The following is a 22,711-nucleotide window of genomic DNA, read 5'->3' as shown; positions in this document are numbered from 1 at the left end:
ATAAACCAACTCATCTTCAAAACAGACATCTATGGAGACTCTGACAACCCAGAGTATATCCTGATCTGTAATACCCGTTCAGGAACCTGGCTATTAGGGAAGTTAACGTATTAGACTGCAATTACAGACATTCTCAAAGACAGAAGACAAAAGAGACATTTAAAAAGACCTACAGTGATAAGAATAGAAGGAAAGGGACATAAGAACTCTCAATAAGGAGAAGAGAAGAGAGGAGCAAGTTGAAGTGTCAATCTTGTTCTGCTCTGTTTTCAAAAAAGGCAAGTAATTTATTTCCTTCTCAGGACAATGGAAATAATGAGCTACAGTGGTTCCCAGTAAATACATACAGACTTTAAGGTATTAGAGTATGAATAGTCTCTACTCAGATGAGTAGCTTGTAATTTTTTGTTGATACTTACAAATTTCAAACACTACTTTATAATTCCCTGGTTTAAGAACTTCTAGATCAATTAAAAGTTACTTAAATTCTGGTGTAACAAAAGTTGACTCCATTCAAAGACTGTAGCATATACAAATTAAACAGCACAACTTCAGCACTTCTCATCCTTTTTTTTTGCTTATTTACAGAAAGAAAAACGTTCCACCTAGTATTTTTTCAAAATTATTACTACCTGTAAATATAAATTTCTAATAAATTAGAACAGAAATTCTATAAAGAGTTCTCTCTCTTTCTGAGTCCTTTTGCAGTCATCTTACCATCATCCTTCTGTGTGCCAACACTATATTCTACATCAATCACTCATTAGCAGTATGACAGACTTTCTATGTTTATGCTGAACGTGTCACACCAAAAAATTCTCACAGTACCACCAGAATACCAACAGGCAACAATTTAATACAGTAAAACCACATAAAAAAATTACCAAACCTTGGAGCTTCCAGGTTGCAGAAAATTTCCACAAGCTAGAATTTTATACCACGTCAGTTTGAAACAAAACACATTTTTTCAAAATAAAAAAGGATTTTTGAGAAACCATATGCTTGTGAAGCAAAATTTATCATGGGACATAAGCTGGATAAGGATAAGCATGATAATTTATCATGGGACACAAGCTACTTGACAGCTGTGGAGTTTCCAGGATCAGCAGCTGCCAAGTTTATGGACCAACTAACATGAGGAAAAAGAAAGTCTCAAGACTCTTGTTCTAGAAAATTACAGACACTTGCTCAAGACAGTGACCTGGTTGCTCATTTCAGAGAAATGTCTCACAAACACAGGAAGCTTAGACTGCAGCTCACTAGATGAATAGTGAGAAATCAGTCAAAAACATGGTGGAAATTTGCTTTGCATGCTGGTGGACAATCATCTGTGTTTTACTGAGCCATTTTGTACTTCAGTGAAAAGGTACCAAAATAGATATGCTGTCATGAATTATTTCTATGCTTCAATACAATTTGTTTCAACAATGGTTTGGCTCATTCTGAGGAATCAAAACAGAGAAGTTAAACAGAATTAGAACTGACTGAAATTTTTATTACTTCTAGAGAAGACATAGTTCTTCCTACTTACCTAGTCTCTCAAATAATGAATGGATATTAAAACAACATCTATTTAGTAGAATAATGTGGCACATGTTTGTTCTTTCAAGTTCATTTCCTTCTTGCTTACAGATTTTTTCAAAACATAAACCCTTCCCTTCTCAGCTGTAGGATCAACAAGCACTGGTAATTTTCAAATGAATGCCTTTGTTGGAAGCATTCAGAACTGTACAAACACCATATGACCCTTCTTAGGAATCTTCTCAAATACATGATCCTCCTCTGTATGCACAAAGTCCGTCACTAATCGTTTACGTGCATGTGTCACTACACACTTAGCAAAATCCTTTCATTATACTCTGACCTCCCTCCTTCTTTATTACGCTCAATCATTCCACAAAATCATATCCATAATTTCAATTCTCTTACCACATGATACACTTCAACTTCATCTTTGTTATTTGAGAGATTTATATATTATATAACACTTCCTCTTGAAATTATTTGCCTATAATTCAGAAGATTTGTTACATCTACATTGTAGCATTTGTATTGAAAGACGTAGAGTTTCCCTTTAGGGAGCTGAGATTTCACCATCTCATCTTAGGAGACTGGACAGACACACTTACCAGTATTTCTGATTTTCTGGTGGTGTGCCCTGACCATAAATGCACATTAGATTCATTCTCAATTGTGTTATGAATTCTGCCACAAATCAGCACACCTTTATTTTCTACTGGATGATGGTACAAGATCAGTACTGGTTTTATCTACCCATTCAAGTCTTTTCAATGCATGATCTGCAGACAGAATCAGACCAATTGCTCATTAAATCCAACATTTCATTAATGCATTGTATGGCCATCTTACATCTCAAAGAACAAAAATATGTATCATATAATGTAAAATTACTCATGTATTTAAATCTTGCATTCAGGTTGGAGTTGTTTGATAATCAATCCAAACTGGTTTACATAGTATCTGGATATTAGAAGGCTAAAAGAATGATGGTTACAGTTCTAGACTGACTGAGAGCAACTAGTAGCATGCAACACTGTACTTGCATACGGGATGTGGTGAGAATGCTGAACTGAAGCAGCATGAAAGGGTGATCTGTAATCTGATATAATACAGAGGTAGTAAAGAGGTCAACCTACTTTGCCTAAAAGTAGCTTGCTAGGAAACAAAAAGTCTGTTTTACAAACTAGTTTGAAACTTCCAAATTTGTTTTTCTTCAGATACAGAACATGATCATTTAAACATTTCATTTATATACACACAAACACCCCGAGCTCCAAGCTTCTTCCTTGCCAGACAACAGCAGCAGCTTCTGGTTAACTCTGGTTTTGCACACACCAAACAAGTGGTCAGATGGCTTAGATATTAACAACTGTTTGTGTGTTTCAGGCGCACCTGAGATCATAACAGGCAGGAGGAGTTGGAGGTATCTTTCTAGTAAAAAAGTTGAAAGCATAAGGAAGAGACATTTGTGCAGAAATAACATGCACACTGCAGTCAACATCACTCTGCAGAAGGAAAAAAAATATTTCCTAATTAAACAAACTAAATATCCTCATGTTCCCAAATATTCCTATGAAAGGACAGTTCTGAATAAATGTACAAAGTTGTGATCAATTGAACCAGACAGTCAGAAGACAAAAACTCTGAAACAGAACATAACAGCTGATGGACTCCATTAAATTTTGGGTTTGTTTTGGCACTTTGGGGGTGTTTTTTAGACTCTTGGGTGTGGGAATTTGTTCTTTTCTATTAAACACAAATCTGAGAGTAAATCTTTAGGTCCATGCTGGTCCAAAACTTTCTGGTTTTTAGATGAGTCCTTACTACCTCTTTGGAGATGCTTTGGGAAAAAAAGTACAAGAGGTAGAAGCTGATGACCCAAAACAAATGGAATAATGGTGTGCACATTAGGACAGAATTCCTTCTAAACACGCTTGCTGATCTGTGTAGTTGAAGGGCTACATGGTACCCACTGATTTTGGCATAAACCAGAAATAAAGGTCAAAAACACATTTAGAATATTAATCTATATATACAGATTATATCTATATATACAGATTAATATAAGAATATTAATCCATTTGGCAGAAAATAAGCAAGATATGGCAAAAAAGCACATGTCTGAAACCAACCTCTGCAATAGCAACTAAAAGAAAATGTAGTTCAAATATACAAACTATTTTCAAAAAGTTGCAGACACAACTAATTGCAGGTGTAAGGAATGAAAACAAGAGGATTAATTAAGGTTTAAATAAATCAGTGTTATGGAAAAAAATTGAAATGCCTAAACAGCAAAGCATGGAAGCAGAGGATAATTAGGCTGGAAAGTACCTCTAGCCCAAACTGGTGCCCTAGGGTACCAGGGTAAGTTGTTCAGAATATTCAGTTCAGTTTTAAATATATCCCATAATGGCAATTCCAAAGCCTCTCTGGACAACCTGTTCCTGTGTTTGACTATCCATGCAGTATAATTTTTGTTTTCTCTTGTCCTCTCACTAAACACTCTTGAGAAGACAAATCTGACTATGCCTTCTCATGCACCCTCCAGCATACTAGTTGATGGTAACAATGAAATTTCCCCTGAGCTTTCATTTCTTCAGTATGACCAAACCAATTTCTTTCAGCTTTTTCTTGTCCATCACATGCTCCAACCCCTTATCTCCCTGAAGAGGAGTCCCACTACCCAGAATACCAACCACTTCCCGCAATTTGGTCTAACCACAAACCTAAGAGAAATTCTATCCCATCATCCAAGGCATTAGGAAATTCTTTTAAAAGGCATCAATCTCAGTACCAGTCCATTGAGCATGCCATTAAAGATAGACTTTCCAATTGGACTTTAGAGAAAGGAAGGAACACAGTATGACAGAAACAGCTCACAATACCTTTTGGCTAGCCACAATCCCCTGAATCCACCAGCTGAGTCAACTTTCCATGCATCATCTTGCCCACTTATTGAGTCCATATCTTATCAACTGAGTTATTCTTATAACTGGAAGCTGACAAGGGTTTTGCTAAAGTCATGGTATGAAATATCCATCACTGTTTCTTTAATTACAGAGCCAGTTACTTCACCAAAGAGGGCATCTGTGTTGATCTGATCAGACATATATGGTCTCATAAATCCATGCTTGATGTTCCAAATCAGATTTTCTCCCTTGTGACTCAGAACAGCTTTCCAGAAAGTTTGCCCAATAATCCTTGCAGAGGGTGAGGTTTGCCCTTCCACAAAATCAATGAGATATTTGCATTTTTCTAATCATCAGGAACATCCACAACAACTATGACCTTTCAAAGATGACAGAATGGCCTTGGAATGATATTAGTCTCCTCTTTCAGCATGCTTAGAATCAATCCCATGTAGTGCCACGTATTTATGAATGTCAGTGGCACTAAGCACATCCTAATTCTACCTCCTTTGTAGGCAAAGCTGCACTCCTACACACTGTTTCTACACTTGAGTAGCTTGAGAGTCTTACCAACTAAAGAGTATTAATAAGTTTCCTTCAGTCCACAAGGACAGATCCTTGACCCCAGTTGTTTTATGGATGCATAAAAAATTTCTTTGCTTGACATGAGACCTGATAGTTTAGAATGTCCAGCCTCCTCTTTGTCCCTCTAATGGGACAACCTAAGGACTAACAAGCACAAAACTTGTAGGCACATGTTTGAGGAGAGTGACGTGATGTTACCCTCCATCTGGGATAAAGGCAGAGAACTTGAGATCTTTAGGAGATGGCATGAAACTTACTTGATTCATAGCACAGAGTCTGAAAAGCAAGTACAAGGCAGAAGGAATGAATACAGTATGATGACAGGAACAGCTCACAATACCTTTTGGCCACTGTTTCTAACAGTGGATCTCCATAAATTGCTGTTTTCTAGCAAATCTGTTAGATAAGACACAGACTGAGTGACTATAAGCATTTATTGGAATGTCTCTATTTATTCTTGAAAATAAATTAAAATACACATGCTTCTTTTGAACAGACTTAAAAATTCATGTGCCCATTGAGAGGCACAATGGAATTGATGATCACATTTGAGTGTTTTTGAAGCAGGCAATGTGCTTCATGAAGAAGAAAAAGAGACAAATACTCAATTTCTAGAAGAAAATAACCCTGAGAAAATCCTGTACAATGGGACACAGCTACCTGTAACAGCTTTTCATACTTGTTGCAGTTATTTATTCTCAGTAAAAAATGTTTCATAATCATACAATCACTCAAAAGCACAGTATTTCTATTGCATAAATTTATCATTATTTACCTATTGCTATGTAGTATTTTGACTTCGTGAGGTCACTGGGCAATTTTCCTTGACTTCTAAGTCTAGACTTTCCCATATTGCTTTTAGAGGAAAGACAACAAAATTTCTATTGCACCATACTATATATCTGTTCTCATCTGGTACACTTAGTCACACTCAGCATTATAAAGACTTGGCTATTATAAAAATATCAAAAAGCTACAAGAGTCAACAGAAGAAAATCTAATTTTTTAATTTATTTTGGAGAAAAATCTTATATAAACAATTCCTTGGGTGTGTAACTATATTTATGTACGTATGCATCTTGTAAATATATTTATTTGTGAAAAAACCCCAACATTAGGAATCAAGTTAAAAATTAGATTTCTTCAATAGTCAGTACACAGGAAGCATATTTCATTAAGACCTGTTGTTTTCATTTTCACTAGTTTTTTACAGGCAGTTGACAATATTCTCTTCAGCTGCTCTATTTATACTCTGCCTTTTCTTTCAGTGTACATTTAGATTCCTTCAGCAACTGTCAGAACAGTACACCTGTTCTGCTGACACTACTCCCATACCTTGAACAGTATCTGTTCATAAATCATAGTTTTGAATTGCCTGACACACAGAAAAAAAATCTGTTAGGACCAATATCAACAGAACAGATTTTACACATGCAAAATGGCAATGCAAACTAAAACATCAAATCATAATCAGTATCCAAACATAAAATACTGCATGACACCCAGATATTAGTCTGATTTTTAATCAATCTATCCAAAATTCTTTTATCTCTACAGATGACAACATTATAAAATATTTATAATTCAAGTGAGATTAAGGCAAGAATCAAACTCTTCTAACATATATATACATATATATATATATAGGCATTTCATCTGCTTACAGTTTGCTTTCCATTTTAAACCTTATTCAAATGAAAAACATACTATAGGTTGGAAAGTATGCCCAAATTATTAATGTAGTGAAGCTTTCTTACATGACTTGGACTCCGGTGATGGTGGAGAAATGTTGGACACAGCAAGGTCGCTCTTTGACTTTTTAGGCTTTTTTGCATTTACCTGCCAAGGCTTATCATAATTTCTAAAATCTCTTCTTGTTCCTTTATTTTCTGTTAAAAAGAATCAAATTAGATAATCATAACATATGTAGGGTCATTTTTCAAAGACTTAGCAAATAATTAATCAAAAAAACCCCAAGGTATATCAATCCAAATTAAAGACAGCTCTTTTTTTTTTTTCTCCTATTTCTGATTGCTTTTATATTTATTATATTTATTCCACTTTTTAAATATCAAGACTTAGAAATTAATATGCTTTTCATTATAAAGGTCTATTTTTTGTTAAGAAAAAGTACTTAATGTCCACAATATGTACATGTTTTACTGCCTATGTTAAAACTGTGTATTTGCTATAAATGGTTGATTTGTCAGTAAATTAACACTTTGGCTACCAGAAACTATTTACGTTCTACAGTCTGAAACAGATCATTAGCCAATTTTTAAACACAAAACTAATATTGTAATAGTAGATTGTACCAGAATAAGAAAACCAAGACTTCTACTACACAATCAGAGCAGATACTACTTCAGAATATTATTTTAATGCTTCTGAAGATTTACCATCATAAATTATTCACACTGGAGTTTATAAAGTAGCATAGCAGCTCCTCATTAAGGGTTGGGATGATAGGTATATAAAAACATGTATTATTAAAGAAAATATCTCAATAGAGTTTAATCTCGGGCACAAACACACCATGGGAGGGAAAAAGAAAACAAAGAAAGAGGACAGCAAGGGAATCTCTCTCACTGAGACTGGGATGTTTCCATTCTGTAACTCTGATGCATATTCACACGATATATACCTAGGCTGAGCTGACAGAGAGCACTGTAATTAAATTCAGTAGCTGCAAGATAAACTGGATTTATTCTGCATGCTCAAAACCATTAAGCAGTACCTGTTCAATAGGTACATGTGAATCCAGGAAATCAAGTGTGGGAAGGTTATACTGGAGACCATCCCTTTCCAGCACACAGAACATACCTGATGTTTCACTCTCTGCCCAGAGGGCAGCAGAGCCAGACAATGTTCTCTGAAGCTGACCACGGTTTCCCTGCTTGGACTGAAGATGATCAATTAGAAATGGGATTGGCTGGTCGGGTGTCTCCGTTATCAGCTTGGTCATCAACTCCTTTAGAAAATTAAGCCAAAACAAAAAATTAGTGAGATATTGCACCCAAACTAATGCTGTATTTGCCAAAAGAAAATGAGCATTTATAAAGGAAAGGTGTGTTTCAAATTTGAAGAAAACGGGAGCTGGAACATCCACCTCCTCAAACTACTACTAGTTTGGTCGTATGAAGTGCTCATATCTGAAGTGTTCTCAGCCTATGCAGTCTCTTATCCACTGGAACACAGGTTAAAAAAGCCAAACCCTGCTACCTGTTCAAATTTATCCCAAACAGTAATGCTGTCCATTTAACTACTCAGAACCAGCACCTCTTCAGAGCTGCAAGTAGCTCTTCTCTGACCACTACGTCCAAGCTTCATCTCATTGGAAATTTGAGATTCAGGAAAGTTTGTGAATTTTCATCTCACCCAAACTCAGGACAATTGTCTGGTTGAAATATGCATTCATGTCTGGGAACTCCAAGGTCTGATCAAACAAGTAGATGGTTTTTAAAGCAAATCCTCAAAAATACTACAGTATAGAAATAAAGAAATATTTTATGACATTGTTGCAGATATGGATATAAAGCCAATGTCAACAGGAAAGCATCTTCTACGCCATGCATTGGTACTATCCAACTGCTCTGTACCTTGGCTGTGCAGGGCTGCAGAAAAAGAAACACTCTCCATTATTGCTGTTGGGGTTCTTTCTGGCTTCCTAGGCACAAAACACATTAGGAATCCAGAAAGAAGCTGTGGCTGTGCTGTGAGCATGTGCTCTGAGAGGAAATGAATGACTCAGGGCAGGTGAGGTGACCCTGAAACCCATTTAGTTCTACAGGAGATCTGGAGACGCTGCTGCAAAATGAAAAAGCTGCACAGAAGTAAAAAATTACAGGAATGTACAACAAAATGAGAACAAAATAAAAATAAACAAACAAACAAACAAAAAAAAAAAAAGAGAAAAAAAAACCCAGAACAACTAACCTAAGTTATTCAGAGCATGTATTCTCTCTTCACCTATTCCCAAGTATAAACCTTAACACAACTTATATGCACTTAATTCTATCCCCACTTCATCTTTTCCACACACTTTCATGTAATAAATTTTTTTTCAAAAGTCAGTAGTTACTTAGCATTATCATCAATTAAGTGTGTTGGGGAAAAGGTACTTCAGAGGAAGTATACCAAATAGCAGCAAACATGAATAACTGCACACAGCATTACTAAGTCATAGCAAGTTCTCTTTGTCCACAAAAAGGAGAAAATATGCCCCATCTGCCCACATTTCTTCTTAAGACACAATCTTCTGTGATGCCATTTTTGATACTTATCCTCAGTGAAATGAAAAACCCTGGCTGTCTCTGGTTTTGAACTGGAACTCCACAGGGAGAAATTAAGCTACTTACTAATCTTAGAATTGTTGGAGCTATGGAGTGTAACTTCATCTGGACTGCCTTTTACCAAGGTAGGAGAAACCCTGCGATATACATCATACAAGAAAAATTCTGAAATTGCAGTAATTCATATTTTAGTTGCTTGGCAACACTAACAGCAAACCTTTATTCTTTTCCCTGCCAAAATGCAGAATTAGTGACAATGGAAGATGTAATCTAGTGCTTGTAATGGACCACAATAGCTGTAGTAATTCCACTGCAGAGGATTCTATTACCAAAGGAAAAGTGCCAATCTGTTACAGCTGACTTGTAATTTAAATAATTTCTCAGAATCATGGTTTGAAAATTATTTTTGTCTTAGATTAGTAGTACATTGCACTATTAACATAGTATTGAAAATGTAATACAGAAAAATGAGAAATTTTAGAATGCTTACATACCAAAGTAAGACAAATGCTACTTGATTGTTGCCATAACTGATTTGCTTGTAGCAGGAAGAAATGGTCTTTAAGTAACAGAAATTCATCTAATAAAATAGAACTGATTATAGGATTCCTTACCTCTTCTGAGATGTAGCAAAAAACCTAAAGATCAAGGTGATGCAAAACCAGATTCCATTAAAAAGGACCACTTTTTGTACCTATTGTTATATTGATAATAAGACCCGAGGCATATAGAGATCTGTACTGCCCAGAGAATAATCAGTCCTATTCTGAGACAGCAGTTAGAAAATTATAAAGAACTGTAGATAGACACTACTTTTATCTGGAATAAAAAATGTGTTGTACCAATCCTGTACACCTAAAGTGAAAAAAAAAAAAAAACATTGCTGAAATACTCATAAACTGAAGAGTGTGAAGTTCAGAAAAAGACTTATATATTTGTGTAATAAGCCTCAAATTGATTTGCCTCAAGCACTCTCAGAAATGTCATTAAAAGTAAATGCAACTTAAAATGAACACAAAGGCAACTCAGGTTATAAAATCAGCCATTTAAGAAAGACAAAACTCTTTACTACAAGTATTCCACTGCAAAAGGGGAGAAAAGAAACTGTTAGGAATCTACTTCTCAAGCTGCTTCAAGCAAGGTTTGGAAGTGGTCTCCAATTTACCACTTTCCTTGGAGTTCCTAAACTCTGGACAAAGTGCAAAGAACACCTCCACTCCAAGAACAATAGCTTCAGACATATACTCTGTGGAAATTCACATTCACATGCTGAAGGTGTTATCTCTCTTCCATATCCTTCTGCCTCACACACTGCCAAACATCACAGAAATAGGATCACAGTTCCATGACCCTCACTGCTTTTGCCCTTCTACCAGTTTCTGCAAAGGGACACAATTACCAGTTTCATCCAGTTTCTACCAGTTTCATCAAGGGATACAACTCCATCTGCTCACCTCTCAACCTCTCCTCTTCATGCTCACGTTTCCTTTGAGATTTTTTTTCATCCCCAGCAAATTAGCAATTACATGAAAATATGCTCGCTGCCTGCATTCAGCTGCTTGGCTGTGCCATGACTCGGGTGGAGGGTTGGAGGGGCAAGAAAAACAAAAATAAAGCCAAACCCAAGCAACCCAACAAGAAACAAGCACAAAGCTTCACCAACATTAACTGCACATAGTGAGCGCTCACCTAATTTTTAAGTAAAAACACATACTTCTGTGGAGGTGAAAAGATACTACAGATCAGGAATGTCAACTAAAGGGTATTCTCATTCTAGCACCATTCTCTAGCAAAACCAACTTAAACTTCTGATTAAATGATCAAAAGCTTATTTAATGACCTCATCTGTTGCTCAGGTGACATCTTAATAGGCAGTAGGAATAACATACTACATGGTACTCTAAATGTACTTTCACATGTTTGAAATGTCTCTAAAAAAAGAACGTATTAAATAAGAAAAAACTAAAGCATCCAAGGTACAAAAATAATATTCCTTTTTGGTTAGCAGCAGTCTGATCTGACTTACAATGTGCTAAGTAGGCAAGGTTTTACAAGAAAAAGAAAAGGGAAAAGACCAACTAGTCTCACTGAAGACGCCTCTGCATTAACAGCAGAACAAAAGTGGCACAAGATCATTGAAACTGAGATTCATTTTTTCATTAACAAATCATCAGGTAAGTTTCAACTCTTCATAAAGACAAAAATGCAAGACACCTAAAGATAAGTCTCTTAAAAATATTAATTATATTTTTCACATTTTTAGCTCAAATTTCTAAGTTTTCTACAATTCAAATAAGGCAAGTCTGTTGTTCTGTGCACAACGTGCCTTATAACAACCAATAAAAAGCCATGGCAGATTGGGTCTCCATGCCAAATGAACTGCTTACTACTCATAATCTCTCCCCTCCTATCTCCTTTCTACTGCCATGTCTTCCTTTCACTCTAAGTCCCTTGTCTTTTCTATCAGTGGACTCCACACAGTCTCTTCCTCCCAGCTGTGTAACAAGGGAAGAAGCTGTTCAGAAGTCAGTAACTATGAATTCCCTGTGCATCCTTGAGACACACTGGAGCACAGAAAAGGGGCCAAAGGAAACTTCCATGGTTACTACAGACTAGAGTACTCAGATTAATACATCAGTTTCTGCTGCTTCCCAATTATATTGCCCCAAATTAGGCTCTGCCTTGTCTAAAGGCAGAATGAGAAAGGACAGGAAAGTGATATAAGCTCTTTCAGGTATCTGCTTCATGGATTTTACCCAGCACTGTGCAAACCAGTTCTTCTTTCTTCATATCTTGTAAAGGTATCTTCATATGCTCCTACATTCACTAGTTTTATTGAACTATGTTACTAAAATTGTTTTAAAAAAGTTAACTTTTTTTAGTTCATTTGTGGATATTTCCAAGAGAGACTCATGCACGTGTAATGAGGCTGTAAAAGATCTTGAAAAAAACACCAGGTATAAAGTAGTAGTTTAATATATTAATTATTTATAAAGAATATACAGAATTTATAAGCAATAATTTATAAAGAATTCTTTATATCTTTCACTATTTTCCTATCCTGAGGTCCTCTATTACTTTTTCAATGAAGGCTCATATTTTTATTCCTTGTAAATTTCCAGGCATTTAATACAAATGAAACAGTCTTCACAGTCTATTAATCATAAGCCCAATTACAAGAAAGTCCTAATTAGCCCTGTCTAAATGTACCTATCAGGTTATTAAGTTAATTAAGAGACATTCTATCTTGCCCTGTAACTGGTAATGGTAACTACACAATCACATTTTAACTGTACAGACTTCATAGATTCTGGCACAGCATTCACAGATTCTGGCAGGGTTACACTCTGGTGGATTAAATTAGAAGTTTAAATACAATTAAATACTGCAAGTCTTCACAGTGATGTCAGTAGTGACTTTGTCAATAAAGAAGTCACAAGGGGCTAGATGTCTCCCAGCTGACCAGCCAGAGTGTGTCCACTTAGGAGAAGAGAATTGCTCTCCTGGTTCCACTGAGTTATTGGAGATATATGCATTGACTACAGTGAAGCTTGGACACTTGGACATCTAAATTTAGACTTGCTAACCCCTTCATACAGGCTGTAAGTAAACAAAGAAGAAACAAAATTGAAGGAAAATTTGTGGAAGGACAGTAGGTTTAAGAAACTTTTTAATGACTGACACTTTTTTGTTAAAATTCCATTCTGATTACTGCAGAAACAAAACAAAGAAACAGAAATAAATAATTGTTTTAAAGTAAATTTTACCATTCTTACTGACTAAATTAAGAGTCTGAAGTTCTTAAATGAGAGCAGAAATGAGTACTTAAATGACTGCTTCTACCAAAAAAAATTATTTTCTATGGAAATTAATGAAAAATACCAGCATTCTTCTTTTGGAAAATAGCCAGACTTAAAATATTCTTGAGCAACTTTTAATTAAAATTAGTAGAATTACATTATAAACTGTGAATGAAATGGACTTCAATATATTTTATATTCATTAAATGATCATCACATCTCCCTATAAAATAAATTATTCAATCCTACACAAATTTCCACATAAATAAAATTCATATGTCTGTACCATACTATTTACTTCAAACTAATCGTAGCAGAATAACAGTTGAGAATAAATAGTAGTCCTATTCAGCTTGCTCATGAAAATATTCAAACTCTTATCTGGAATTGACTAAAAATTTTCAATTAACACATTCTTTCTTCAAAACCTCAGTGATACCATTTCAGACAGCTGTGCAGTCAAATTTAATATCACAAGACTGTAGTACACAGCATGGGAACACAACCCACAGAGAAATTACTTTGGACATAGAAGTAAAATGAAAGTACAAAGCTGATATGGTGGCTCTGATGCTTTGGTGCAAAGAAAATTCCCCTAAAGGTGCATTGTTGTGGAAATCTAAGGTATGGGACTAGTGGCACAGATAACATTTCATAGAGTGAGAATAACAGGAGGAAACAAACATCATTGAATAGCTGTCTTTCTTAAGTCTTCATCTACTAAATATCTGTACCAATTCAATAAGAAAAGACCAATTTTGGGGGCTATGTTACCAACCATGTTTTTAGGGGGACTCTGGAGAGCAGAATGGAAACAACAGACTTGTTCCACAATAAATCCTTTGCAGATCATATTATCAGTTCCCTGACTCAGATGAACTACCTCTATCTGAAACAATTCCAACTCATGCATATAATACTTGATAAAATATGCATCATTGATCTTACTGAGGAGTGCATGGGGTCTGGTGGGCAATTTCAAAGTTTCATTGAGTAAGTTCATGACACTTTATAGAACTCTACCATACACATTATAACATGCAATATCTATCTGAACCTCTTGCTGCATCTTTTCACTAATTTATCCTTTGAGGTTTTTTTCTCTCCTAATCTTAGTATTTCAAATATCATTGTCTCTAATCTACTTTACCACTTCTGAGTTCACAAAATAGCTTCAAACACCTTCAATCTGTGGCTTTATTGAAATATTTCCTTTCTCCCATTTAAGCATTCCAAGAATGCTGTCAAGAGAGAAGTCACTGCTTCTAGGTTACTCTAAAACATTAAATAATTCTCTGCAGAAGAAGAAAAGGTTAAAGACATGCTCTCAGAGATGCCAATCACGGCAAAAGCTATCATGTTTTTTCCCATAGTTTACTTTTCAAATCACAAAGATTTCCTATGATAGCTTTTACTTCTTTCTGCAATTCTGTATCTCTGCATGACAATCTCACTCTTGTGGAATTATGCCTACCATATCATTATCTTAACTGAGCAAGGATTTATCAAATAAGGGTAGTTCATGTTATTGTAGAAACACTGTTAGTTTTCCCTGAAGTGTAATTCAGAAGCCTTCCTCAGTTTCCATCCACTCTATCAACCACTGAAATTCTGCCCTCAAGGTATGCACTTCAGAGTTCAGCCAAAGAAAATGAAAACTGCTGGTTTTCTGAAAGGTCTGTAAGATTTACATCAAAAGAAACACTCATAGATAAAGACTAGGAAAGACTATTACAACCTAGACTTAAATTACAGGCATAAAACAACATTGACTACACATCACTGCCTTACCTAAATGCTAACTCAATCGGCTGGAGCTGATCTTTCTCTGATCAGCTGAAGTAATCTCCTTTCAATTTCAAGGTCTAAATTGAAACCACTTGTTCCACCATGTGCAATGACTCATTACTGCAACTGTTAAAAAAAACAGGTTTTTTTATTAACAGTTTTTGGGGTTTTTTTTAAATCACATCGTATTTCCAGTTTGAGCTTCACTGACTTAGCTTCAACCTGTCTGACACGTTTTTGAGAAAGGGTAATGCTAGAAACTGAAGTAGCAGGTATTTTTGTGGCTACCTCTGCTAGGCTGACCCCAACCAGCAGCCAAGCATACACCAGACCCTTACTCATTCCCACCCTCAGTGGGATGGGGAAAAAAATGAAAAGAATAAAGCCAAGAAAAACTAATGGGTCAAGATAAAGACAGCTTAATAACCACAGGTAAGAGAGGTGAAAAAAAACCAAAATCAAAGAACAAGTGACATCAAGGCAATCACTTACCGGCTCCGACTTGCCAGTCTGCAAGCAACAGATATTTTGGAACATTTACTCCCCAGGTTTAAGTAGTGAGCATGAAACTATATGGTAAGGAATATCTCTTTGCCCAGGTTGGGTCAGCTGTTCCAGGTGTGCCCCCGCCCAATCCATCCCCCCCAGGCCTGCTTGCTGGTGGGCAGAGAGGAGAACAGAGAAAGCCTTGAGCCTGTGCAATCACTGCTAAGCAACAGCTCAAAGGCTGGTGTACCAACATTGTTTCAGTGACAAATCTGAAATACACCAACATACAGGCTTGGTGTGAAGAAAATCCAGTTCCTGTTAGACCCAGTACAATACCACTATGGCAAGGATTATCAAGGGTTTCTGAGTGGTGATCAGGAGAAGGCCATATATGAAAAAAACAATTGGTATATTAAGGAGTTGACTCAGCAAAAGCCCTTAAGCTTAGATAGTCTTTATGCCTGAGAAGTAAATAATTACAAAGCTATGCACATGCTTAAAATGTTTTGATGAATTAGATTACTGTGACTTTAGAATTACAAACACTTCCTTCCTTCTTTCTGGAAGCCAACAAAAAAAAAGTTAAATTAATATTTTGAAGATTGATGGAAATCCTTTCAATTGCATACCATGGAAAACTTTGATAATAACACATTTTAAAAATGTGTGCAGGAACCACCACGCTTCCCAGGTGCTTTTCTTTCTCCTCCCAAACACTCCTCCAGTAACTTTGCATTACTACACCATTATATTTATTCAAGTTATACAGAAAGATAAATGTGAGATGATGCTTTAAAACATTGTACTAGCCAGTGTTTACAGTCAAAGTTATTAATTATTCTGTGTAACTTCTATGCATTAAAGTTACTATAAAAATTGCTTTCATTTTTTTTTAATCTTGACCAAGAATTTTTAAACTATTCACATGGAACTTCAAATAATAACCAGCAATTAAAGAGACACAAAATGGAGAATGTGAGTTACCAGAGTCCAGGGTGGGGAAGTTCTTACACAGATTTAATTACCTTGACTTTAGCTGCCTACATAAATTAATGCTAAGTTTGCTCCAGTAATGCTCACTAAACAAATGTCAAAGAAGTTACTACATGCTCCCTGGTTGTTAGAAATTACTTAAATCCTGTCATTTGGAAATGTTCTTTTAGTACAGCAACTAAACAACTATGAGCAATATGCAGTATAATTACAAGTTTTATTCATACACTTTGAATAGATTAATATCTATTCAGATACACATCTTAATTTCTTGTTATTTACCTGTGAGAGATTGACTTGGTCTCATAAGACTTCATACCAATGTTGTAATCAGCTTTTAAATAGATCTAAATGTTTAATATGCAACAATACAACAGAGATTTCTCAACTGGAAAGGTCAGAATTTATTGTCATGGAAAAATCTGGAAATTAATTTTCACAACAGCAAAACACAAAGAGGTTTTTTTTTATATTTGTAGAATTTATATACTGCAATTGTGCCTAGAACTCCTTAAATAATAATAAGTGCTTTTTACATAGCATTTTTAGAAGACAAAGAGATTATTATTTCACATGTAAGCAGTCACTTGATTCACTTAAAACTACTTGTATGCTATTTCCCTCCCCGCAGGAAAGGTCACACTGATTTGCCTGTCACAGGTAACACAAGATGTGCAGTATCTTGTCAGGGTAACCACCACTGCAGACTCTCTGCAAGCTCTCAAATCTTTTGAGAACACTTAGTCAAGTTCAGTTTGGTTCAACACTGCTTATACTCAGTCCTTCTCTAACTGCAACTGGAAAAATCTTTTTACCATTACAAGCAACACTTCTATATTGTTATTTCAACCAGTGTCCACTTAAGTATAGATGAAGCTTTTGCTTAATTAACACACTTGAATATTGCTATTTGGAAAAAAAAAAAGCAAAATCCACAATGAAATTGGAAATAATTGGTCTCTTTGGTGCAAGAATCCAAGAATCTTTTGCCATGCAGAAGCCATCAGTCCACAGATATAACAAAACTTGATTATAAATGCATGAATTAATGATAGTCTAGTAAATATCTAAATAACCATGTGAACTAATAAAAAAGAAATATTGACTGATTTGTTTTCATACTCTAGATATCTTCCTCCATTTGGTGTACTATCACGTATTAAATGTTACCACATGATACTGGCAACTATTTCACTTCTAAAAGATATCAGTGTACCTGAATCTATCTTCAGCCCAACCAGGAAGACACCTTAATAATTCCAGTTCAACTGGAAGCAAAATCCACCTGACAGCTTCCATATGGATTTTTATCGTCCAACAGTTAAGCCAAAATGCCTCTATGATTTTCCTCATAAGCAACCAAGATGACGAAGAAAATGCTTCAATGATTTTTTTTCTTCTTCTTAACATTTTTTGCAAAGTTCTGTCAGATTTCTAACATTTTCTGCCTTCCTGGATTATCACTTTATTTCAAGTCAAATTAAAGTAGATATTTCTGCTACTTAAGGCAAAGAAACTTCTGAGAATGATGATCCAATCACAGTCAGACTAAAAAAAAATTTGAAGATTAGAAACACATAGGGAAAAAGACATGCAGGGGTCCATTTTGATCTAAACAGCGCAGCAGGGTTGAAGTATACAGGTTTAGAATGCAGTAGGAACTGTGAAGAATCAGGCAGGAGAGACACAGTGGCAAAATTACACAGAAAAGAAAATGTTAACACCGAGTGCAGAGGTACTATGCTCTACATGCCTCCAGCCACTTTCCAGGGTTCCCAAATTGCTTCCCACTGGCACTACCAGGTTCATTGCTCTGCCTTAGCCCTGAGAAGATACAGTCACTGCCTGTCTCCATCTAAAAATGGCTGCAATGTGGGGAAGCACTCCCAGGCTGCTGGGATTCCCCCAAAAAAGGGGTCCTTCAGGGTGAGGGTTTCAAAACACACACACCTGGCAAGGCTGAGGTCTGAGCCCAGGAGATGACACCACCTACTGAAGATGAACACTACGCAGCCCAGCTGGCTGCTTCTATGACAGAAAACCTATGCTTGCAAAGCAGGCACCAAGATAACCCTGCTGAAAATGTCCAAGATCCTCTCCTCAGATTTACTTGTTTCAACTCATTTACTGGCTGTGTGCTGCCTTGGAAGAAGACTCAAAATTCATCAGGCAGGTCTCTTTTGCAATATGCCAGGAGAATTTCTGTCACAATAGGTAGGGTACCTTTTCCCTGCTACAGCCAGAAGACGAAAATAGAATATTAAGATAATACAGATTTGCAGCAGACAATGGATTTAACTACATACAGGAAGGGTAATATTTTACATTCTGTTTGATTACCTTGAAATGCACCCTGAAAAAAGATACAACCATATTCCCCAGAAGGCATGGAAAAACGAAGTGTCAGGCGTAATTCAGTAGTCATATTCAGAACAGCACAGATACCTACATAATATTTAACTTTGTTCATTTATGAAATGCTATATTTTATTTTAATCCTGCAGTATGTAATGTCAAAAATTCAATCTAAACATGTGTATCAGGACAGTCCTGCATGAACTTATTTCCACAACCAAAAATCAATTTCCTGTGCCTAGACACAACTACATCATCCTGTGTGGAACTGTAGAACTGTTAGTTGAATGCTATTTTTTCACCCAAAGTCACAAAGAAAGAAAAAAAAAAAAGCCTTAACCAGTGCACAAGTGCATTTAGATGTCACAAAACAAAGAGAGAGATCTGATCACCATCAGAAGAGACGAGTGCCTCTCACTCTACTTCCCTACTTTCCACAATTGTATTGCCCATTGCAAAGCACCATGAGGAAGAGGGCACCCCCATACAGAAACAATCACTGGAAAACTTCCTTCAGACAAGACACTTCCTCCTTAGAGGAAGGATGTTCTATAATCATGCCCAGAAAAGAATTCTTCAGCAAAAGACAACTGATGAGCCGAAGTGAACATACAGTTGACCTGTATGAGGAAAAATACCAAACTTTGCTGACCACGTACAGTAGATACATCATGGATTACATCCAGGCACATCTTTAACAGAAGACAGGTCTAATGCCATTATTTGTTTCATTAGAACTAACTTGCATGCCCAAGTCCTTAAAAAACCTCACCTAAGGAAGTAATGTGAAAGAACTCACAGTAGGTCTAAAGAGCAACTGAAAATAGAGAACTGTGCCAGTACCAAGCTGCAAAAAAAAAAGGCTCTGAAATGAGAGGATGTCGGACACCACTGTTTGACCTCTGAGGCCAAGTGCATTGGCTGCCCAGGCTTAAGGCTGACACTTCTATCATGCCCACAAATAATACAGGTCTGAGATAAGGGAGACAGCTAAATAAATACTAGCTTACATAAACTGGATACACTTTCCACTCTGTAAGTTACAGATTAGCTAAACTACACATATGATGGCAATATTAAAGCCATTAATGCAAAGTGTAATTATGAAATAAGAAAAAATGATCATCAGTCTCTGTGTACCAAAACCACAAGCTAATGAATATATTTTTCCTGAAAGAAAAAGTACCAGAAAAAATTATTTTAAAATCATAAAAAAATCTGAGTACTAATAATTATATCATATGGATCAACTTACTAGTCACTTTCTAGCCCAAACAAGGTAACTTCAACACTTACACAGAACTGATATGTTTCTTGAAAGTGTCATTTGCACTTTGACTATCTCCTCCATATAAACTGTCACATGGATTTAGTCACCATGTCACTAGCCTACCAGGGACATAACCTGCAACATCAAGGAGCTGTCCTCTGGCTCAGGTTTTCAAACAAAGGACTAAAGGTCTATATTTTACAAGAAAGCTAGAGCCTGAAGTGGATATTTAAAGAGGTACTACTGTACTAACAACTGGAGACTTTCTGAGGGTAGCAACAGTAATTATTAAGGACAGATAATTGAATTATACCTAGAACTGGAGTTAGGCCCATCATTTCTCATCAGACACTTCGACCATCAAGACTGCAATGGCTTAGGCAACTAAAAATCACTTAATTTCTAGAAGCTGAAATTCAAGTTATTTTAGATGAGGATAGGGTTTTGGAGCTGTTTTAAAGCATTCTTAATCTGATTTTCTAATGTTTTTTTTATTTAGAAAAGAATGTCTGTGAGTCACTGGTGTACATTTTGTTTGTTTCCGAGACTGCAAAGTAACTTCCCAACCCTGACAGCAATTGCCCAATTAAAGTTTCCTGATGATCTGATTGCTCTTTATTTAACATTATGCTACATCTGCCTGGCTATGAGTGAAGGCCTTCCTCTTGTAAATCAGGGTCTCACCAACTGCAGCAGGGCTCCCTGTGGGAATACAGTACGCTCACATGGACTGCGCTGCAGCCTTGAGACTTGTCAGAGCTCTGAATTGCCACACTGCGCAGTGGAGAAGGAGGGAGAAATCCATTTTTTCTTGATTGTGTGGCACCAATTAATGGGATTAATAGCACTACCAGGCAATGAGGCAACACAAAGAAAGAAGAGAATGCAGAAAGACCATAATGAGCCTTGCTGGTAAACTCCTAAACCATGTGAAGACTGTAGGAGCCAGTGGGGTTTGCAGGCTCTATGCAGACAAACAAGACAAAGAAAGGGGAAACACAAGTACAAAATAATACATAATAATGCAGCAGGACAGCATCAGCAAAAGAAGGAATGTAGCCACATAACTGACAATCATTTTAGTATCCTATCTACTATATATTTTATTTCCTCTCCTTACTAGTTAACTTTTTTTCAGTGTTTACATGTTAAGTGGATCTTCATTCTGGCCAACTTTATTTTTCTAATATTTTTTCTATTATCACAGGGAAACATAGAATAAAATAATTTTCTTGAGTTTCTTTTTCTCCCCTGCTGTCTTTTCTTTCAGGTATTCCTCCTTCAGGGAATAAGAAATCAAGATTAAATCTGTTACTCTAGCAATTTAGTAATCTTTTTTGTGTTTATCTCTCTGCATTGTTCCTTATTGGTAAGTCTACATCCAGCTTCTGTCTCCAAATAGCTTCACTGTTGTACACTTTGTATTAGACTACAGGCATTACTATCTAATGGCATTACTCTGAACCATGAGGAGCTCTGAAACACCTTTTTCAATTTTTTAACTGGTGTTTCTATGTCATGCAAAAGTACGTCATCAGCACAACTAAGGGTGGTGGTTCATATGGCACACCAGAGAAATTTCTGCATCTGCAAACCTTGGTCTTCTCCACTTGCATTTCCCTGGATATCTCTGCTTTGTCCTCACTATATAAGGAGGGACAAGGCTCTTCAGAATCCTTAGGGGGATGAGCACTCAGGTTGCACTGGGTGTATTGAGCGTGTCATACATGCAATGGACACTGCAATTAACACCATGTGTCTGAACAGGAACACACAACACCTGCCACATTTTCATGGGATCTCTGTCCAGCACACATGGGATTCTCAGGCCTTTCCCAATGTTTCAGAGTGTCTGTATGCATTTCACAGAGCAGGAACACGCAGACACATTTCAGTCTGAGAAATCCCAGTACACTCAGCCATGGAAATTATCCCATCTCTCTTTTCTTCTCCTTCAAATGAAGTAATATCCTTAATTACACAAAAGCCCCCAATTCCATCTTTACAAAACTATCACAGAGTCTGCATCATGAACCTTTTCTCTTCCTAACTGGCCTATGCATAATTGCTTCCACAGGTTCTCTTTAAAGGTCACCTACAGCTCAAACTACCCTTCTTTTTTAGTTCTATGAACCATTTCTCATGTCTCCAGATTCTGTAAACCATCTCTCATGTCTCCAGAAGAGACTGCTTCCACTTATTTAGGCTTATGGGATGAATTCTGTTATCAACAATCCAGAGCAGTTTTCTTGCACTAGTGCACCTAAAGGAACATGGAACTTATGTTCATTCAGAATTTCTTTCTTTGATAGAAAGGAATATTTCACAGGAATATTTCACAATCACAATCTGTTTACCTCTCCATTCATACAAACGTCAGCAGAGGCACAATGCCTGTCAAATTGGAGTGCAGCTCCTTCTTAATGAAGGAGTTCATGGTACAGGAGCCATTATTAATAGTGCTGCTAAGGACACCTAATTTAACTCTCTGGCAAATCCATGCCTAAGAAATACATCCAAGATCAAGTACTAGAGGTGTGAGTCAGACACTGCAAAACATACATACTCTTATATATAGTAAGTTATATTTTCCCTGTCTTTCTCACTCTTTGGTTATACTCTTAGCAACCACCACCATTAGAACCTTTCTTTAAAAAAAGAAAGTACCGATTCCAAGTAACCATTTGACAGATTAGGATTAGATTATAA

At 36.3% G+C, this 22,711-nt stretch overlaps 1 protein-coding gene across 3 annotated transcripts in view; it reads right to left on the bottom strand.

Annotated features, from left to right (window-relative positions):
• The window catches only part of C1H8orf34 (chromosome 1 C8orf34 homolog), a 150,337-nt gene that overhangs the window by 118,172 nt on the left and 9,454 nt on the right, over positions 1 to 22,711 (bottom strand). For all 3 annotated transcript variants that reach the window (XM_036400626.2, XM_036400640.2, XM_036400632.1), the window contains exons 2-3: positions 7,839 to 7,986; positions 6,773 to 6,904 (exon numbers count right to left, since the gene is read on the bottom strand). In XM_036400626.2, the coding sequence (XP_036256519.1) occupies positions 6,773 to 6,904; positions 7,839 to 7,986 (280 nt within the window). The remainder of the gene's footprint in view (positions 1 to 6,772; positions 6,905 to 7,838; positions 7,987 to 22,711) is intronic.

Source organism: Molothrus ater, chromosome 1 (genome assembly GCF_012460135.2).
Source record: "Molothrus ater isolate BHLD 08-10-18 breed brown headed cowbird chromosome 1, BPBGC_Mater_1.1, whole genome shotgun sequence".
NCBI classification, from domain to species: domain Eukaryota; kingdom Metazoa; phylum Chordata; class Aves; order Passeriformes; family Icteridae; genus Molothrus; species Molothrus ater.
Note: the sequence above shows the minus strand (reverse complement) of the source record. Positions and strands in the feature narration are given on the sequence as shown.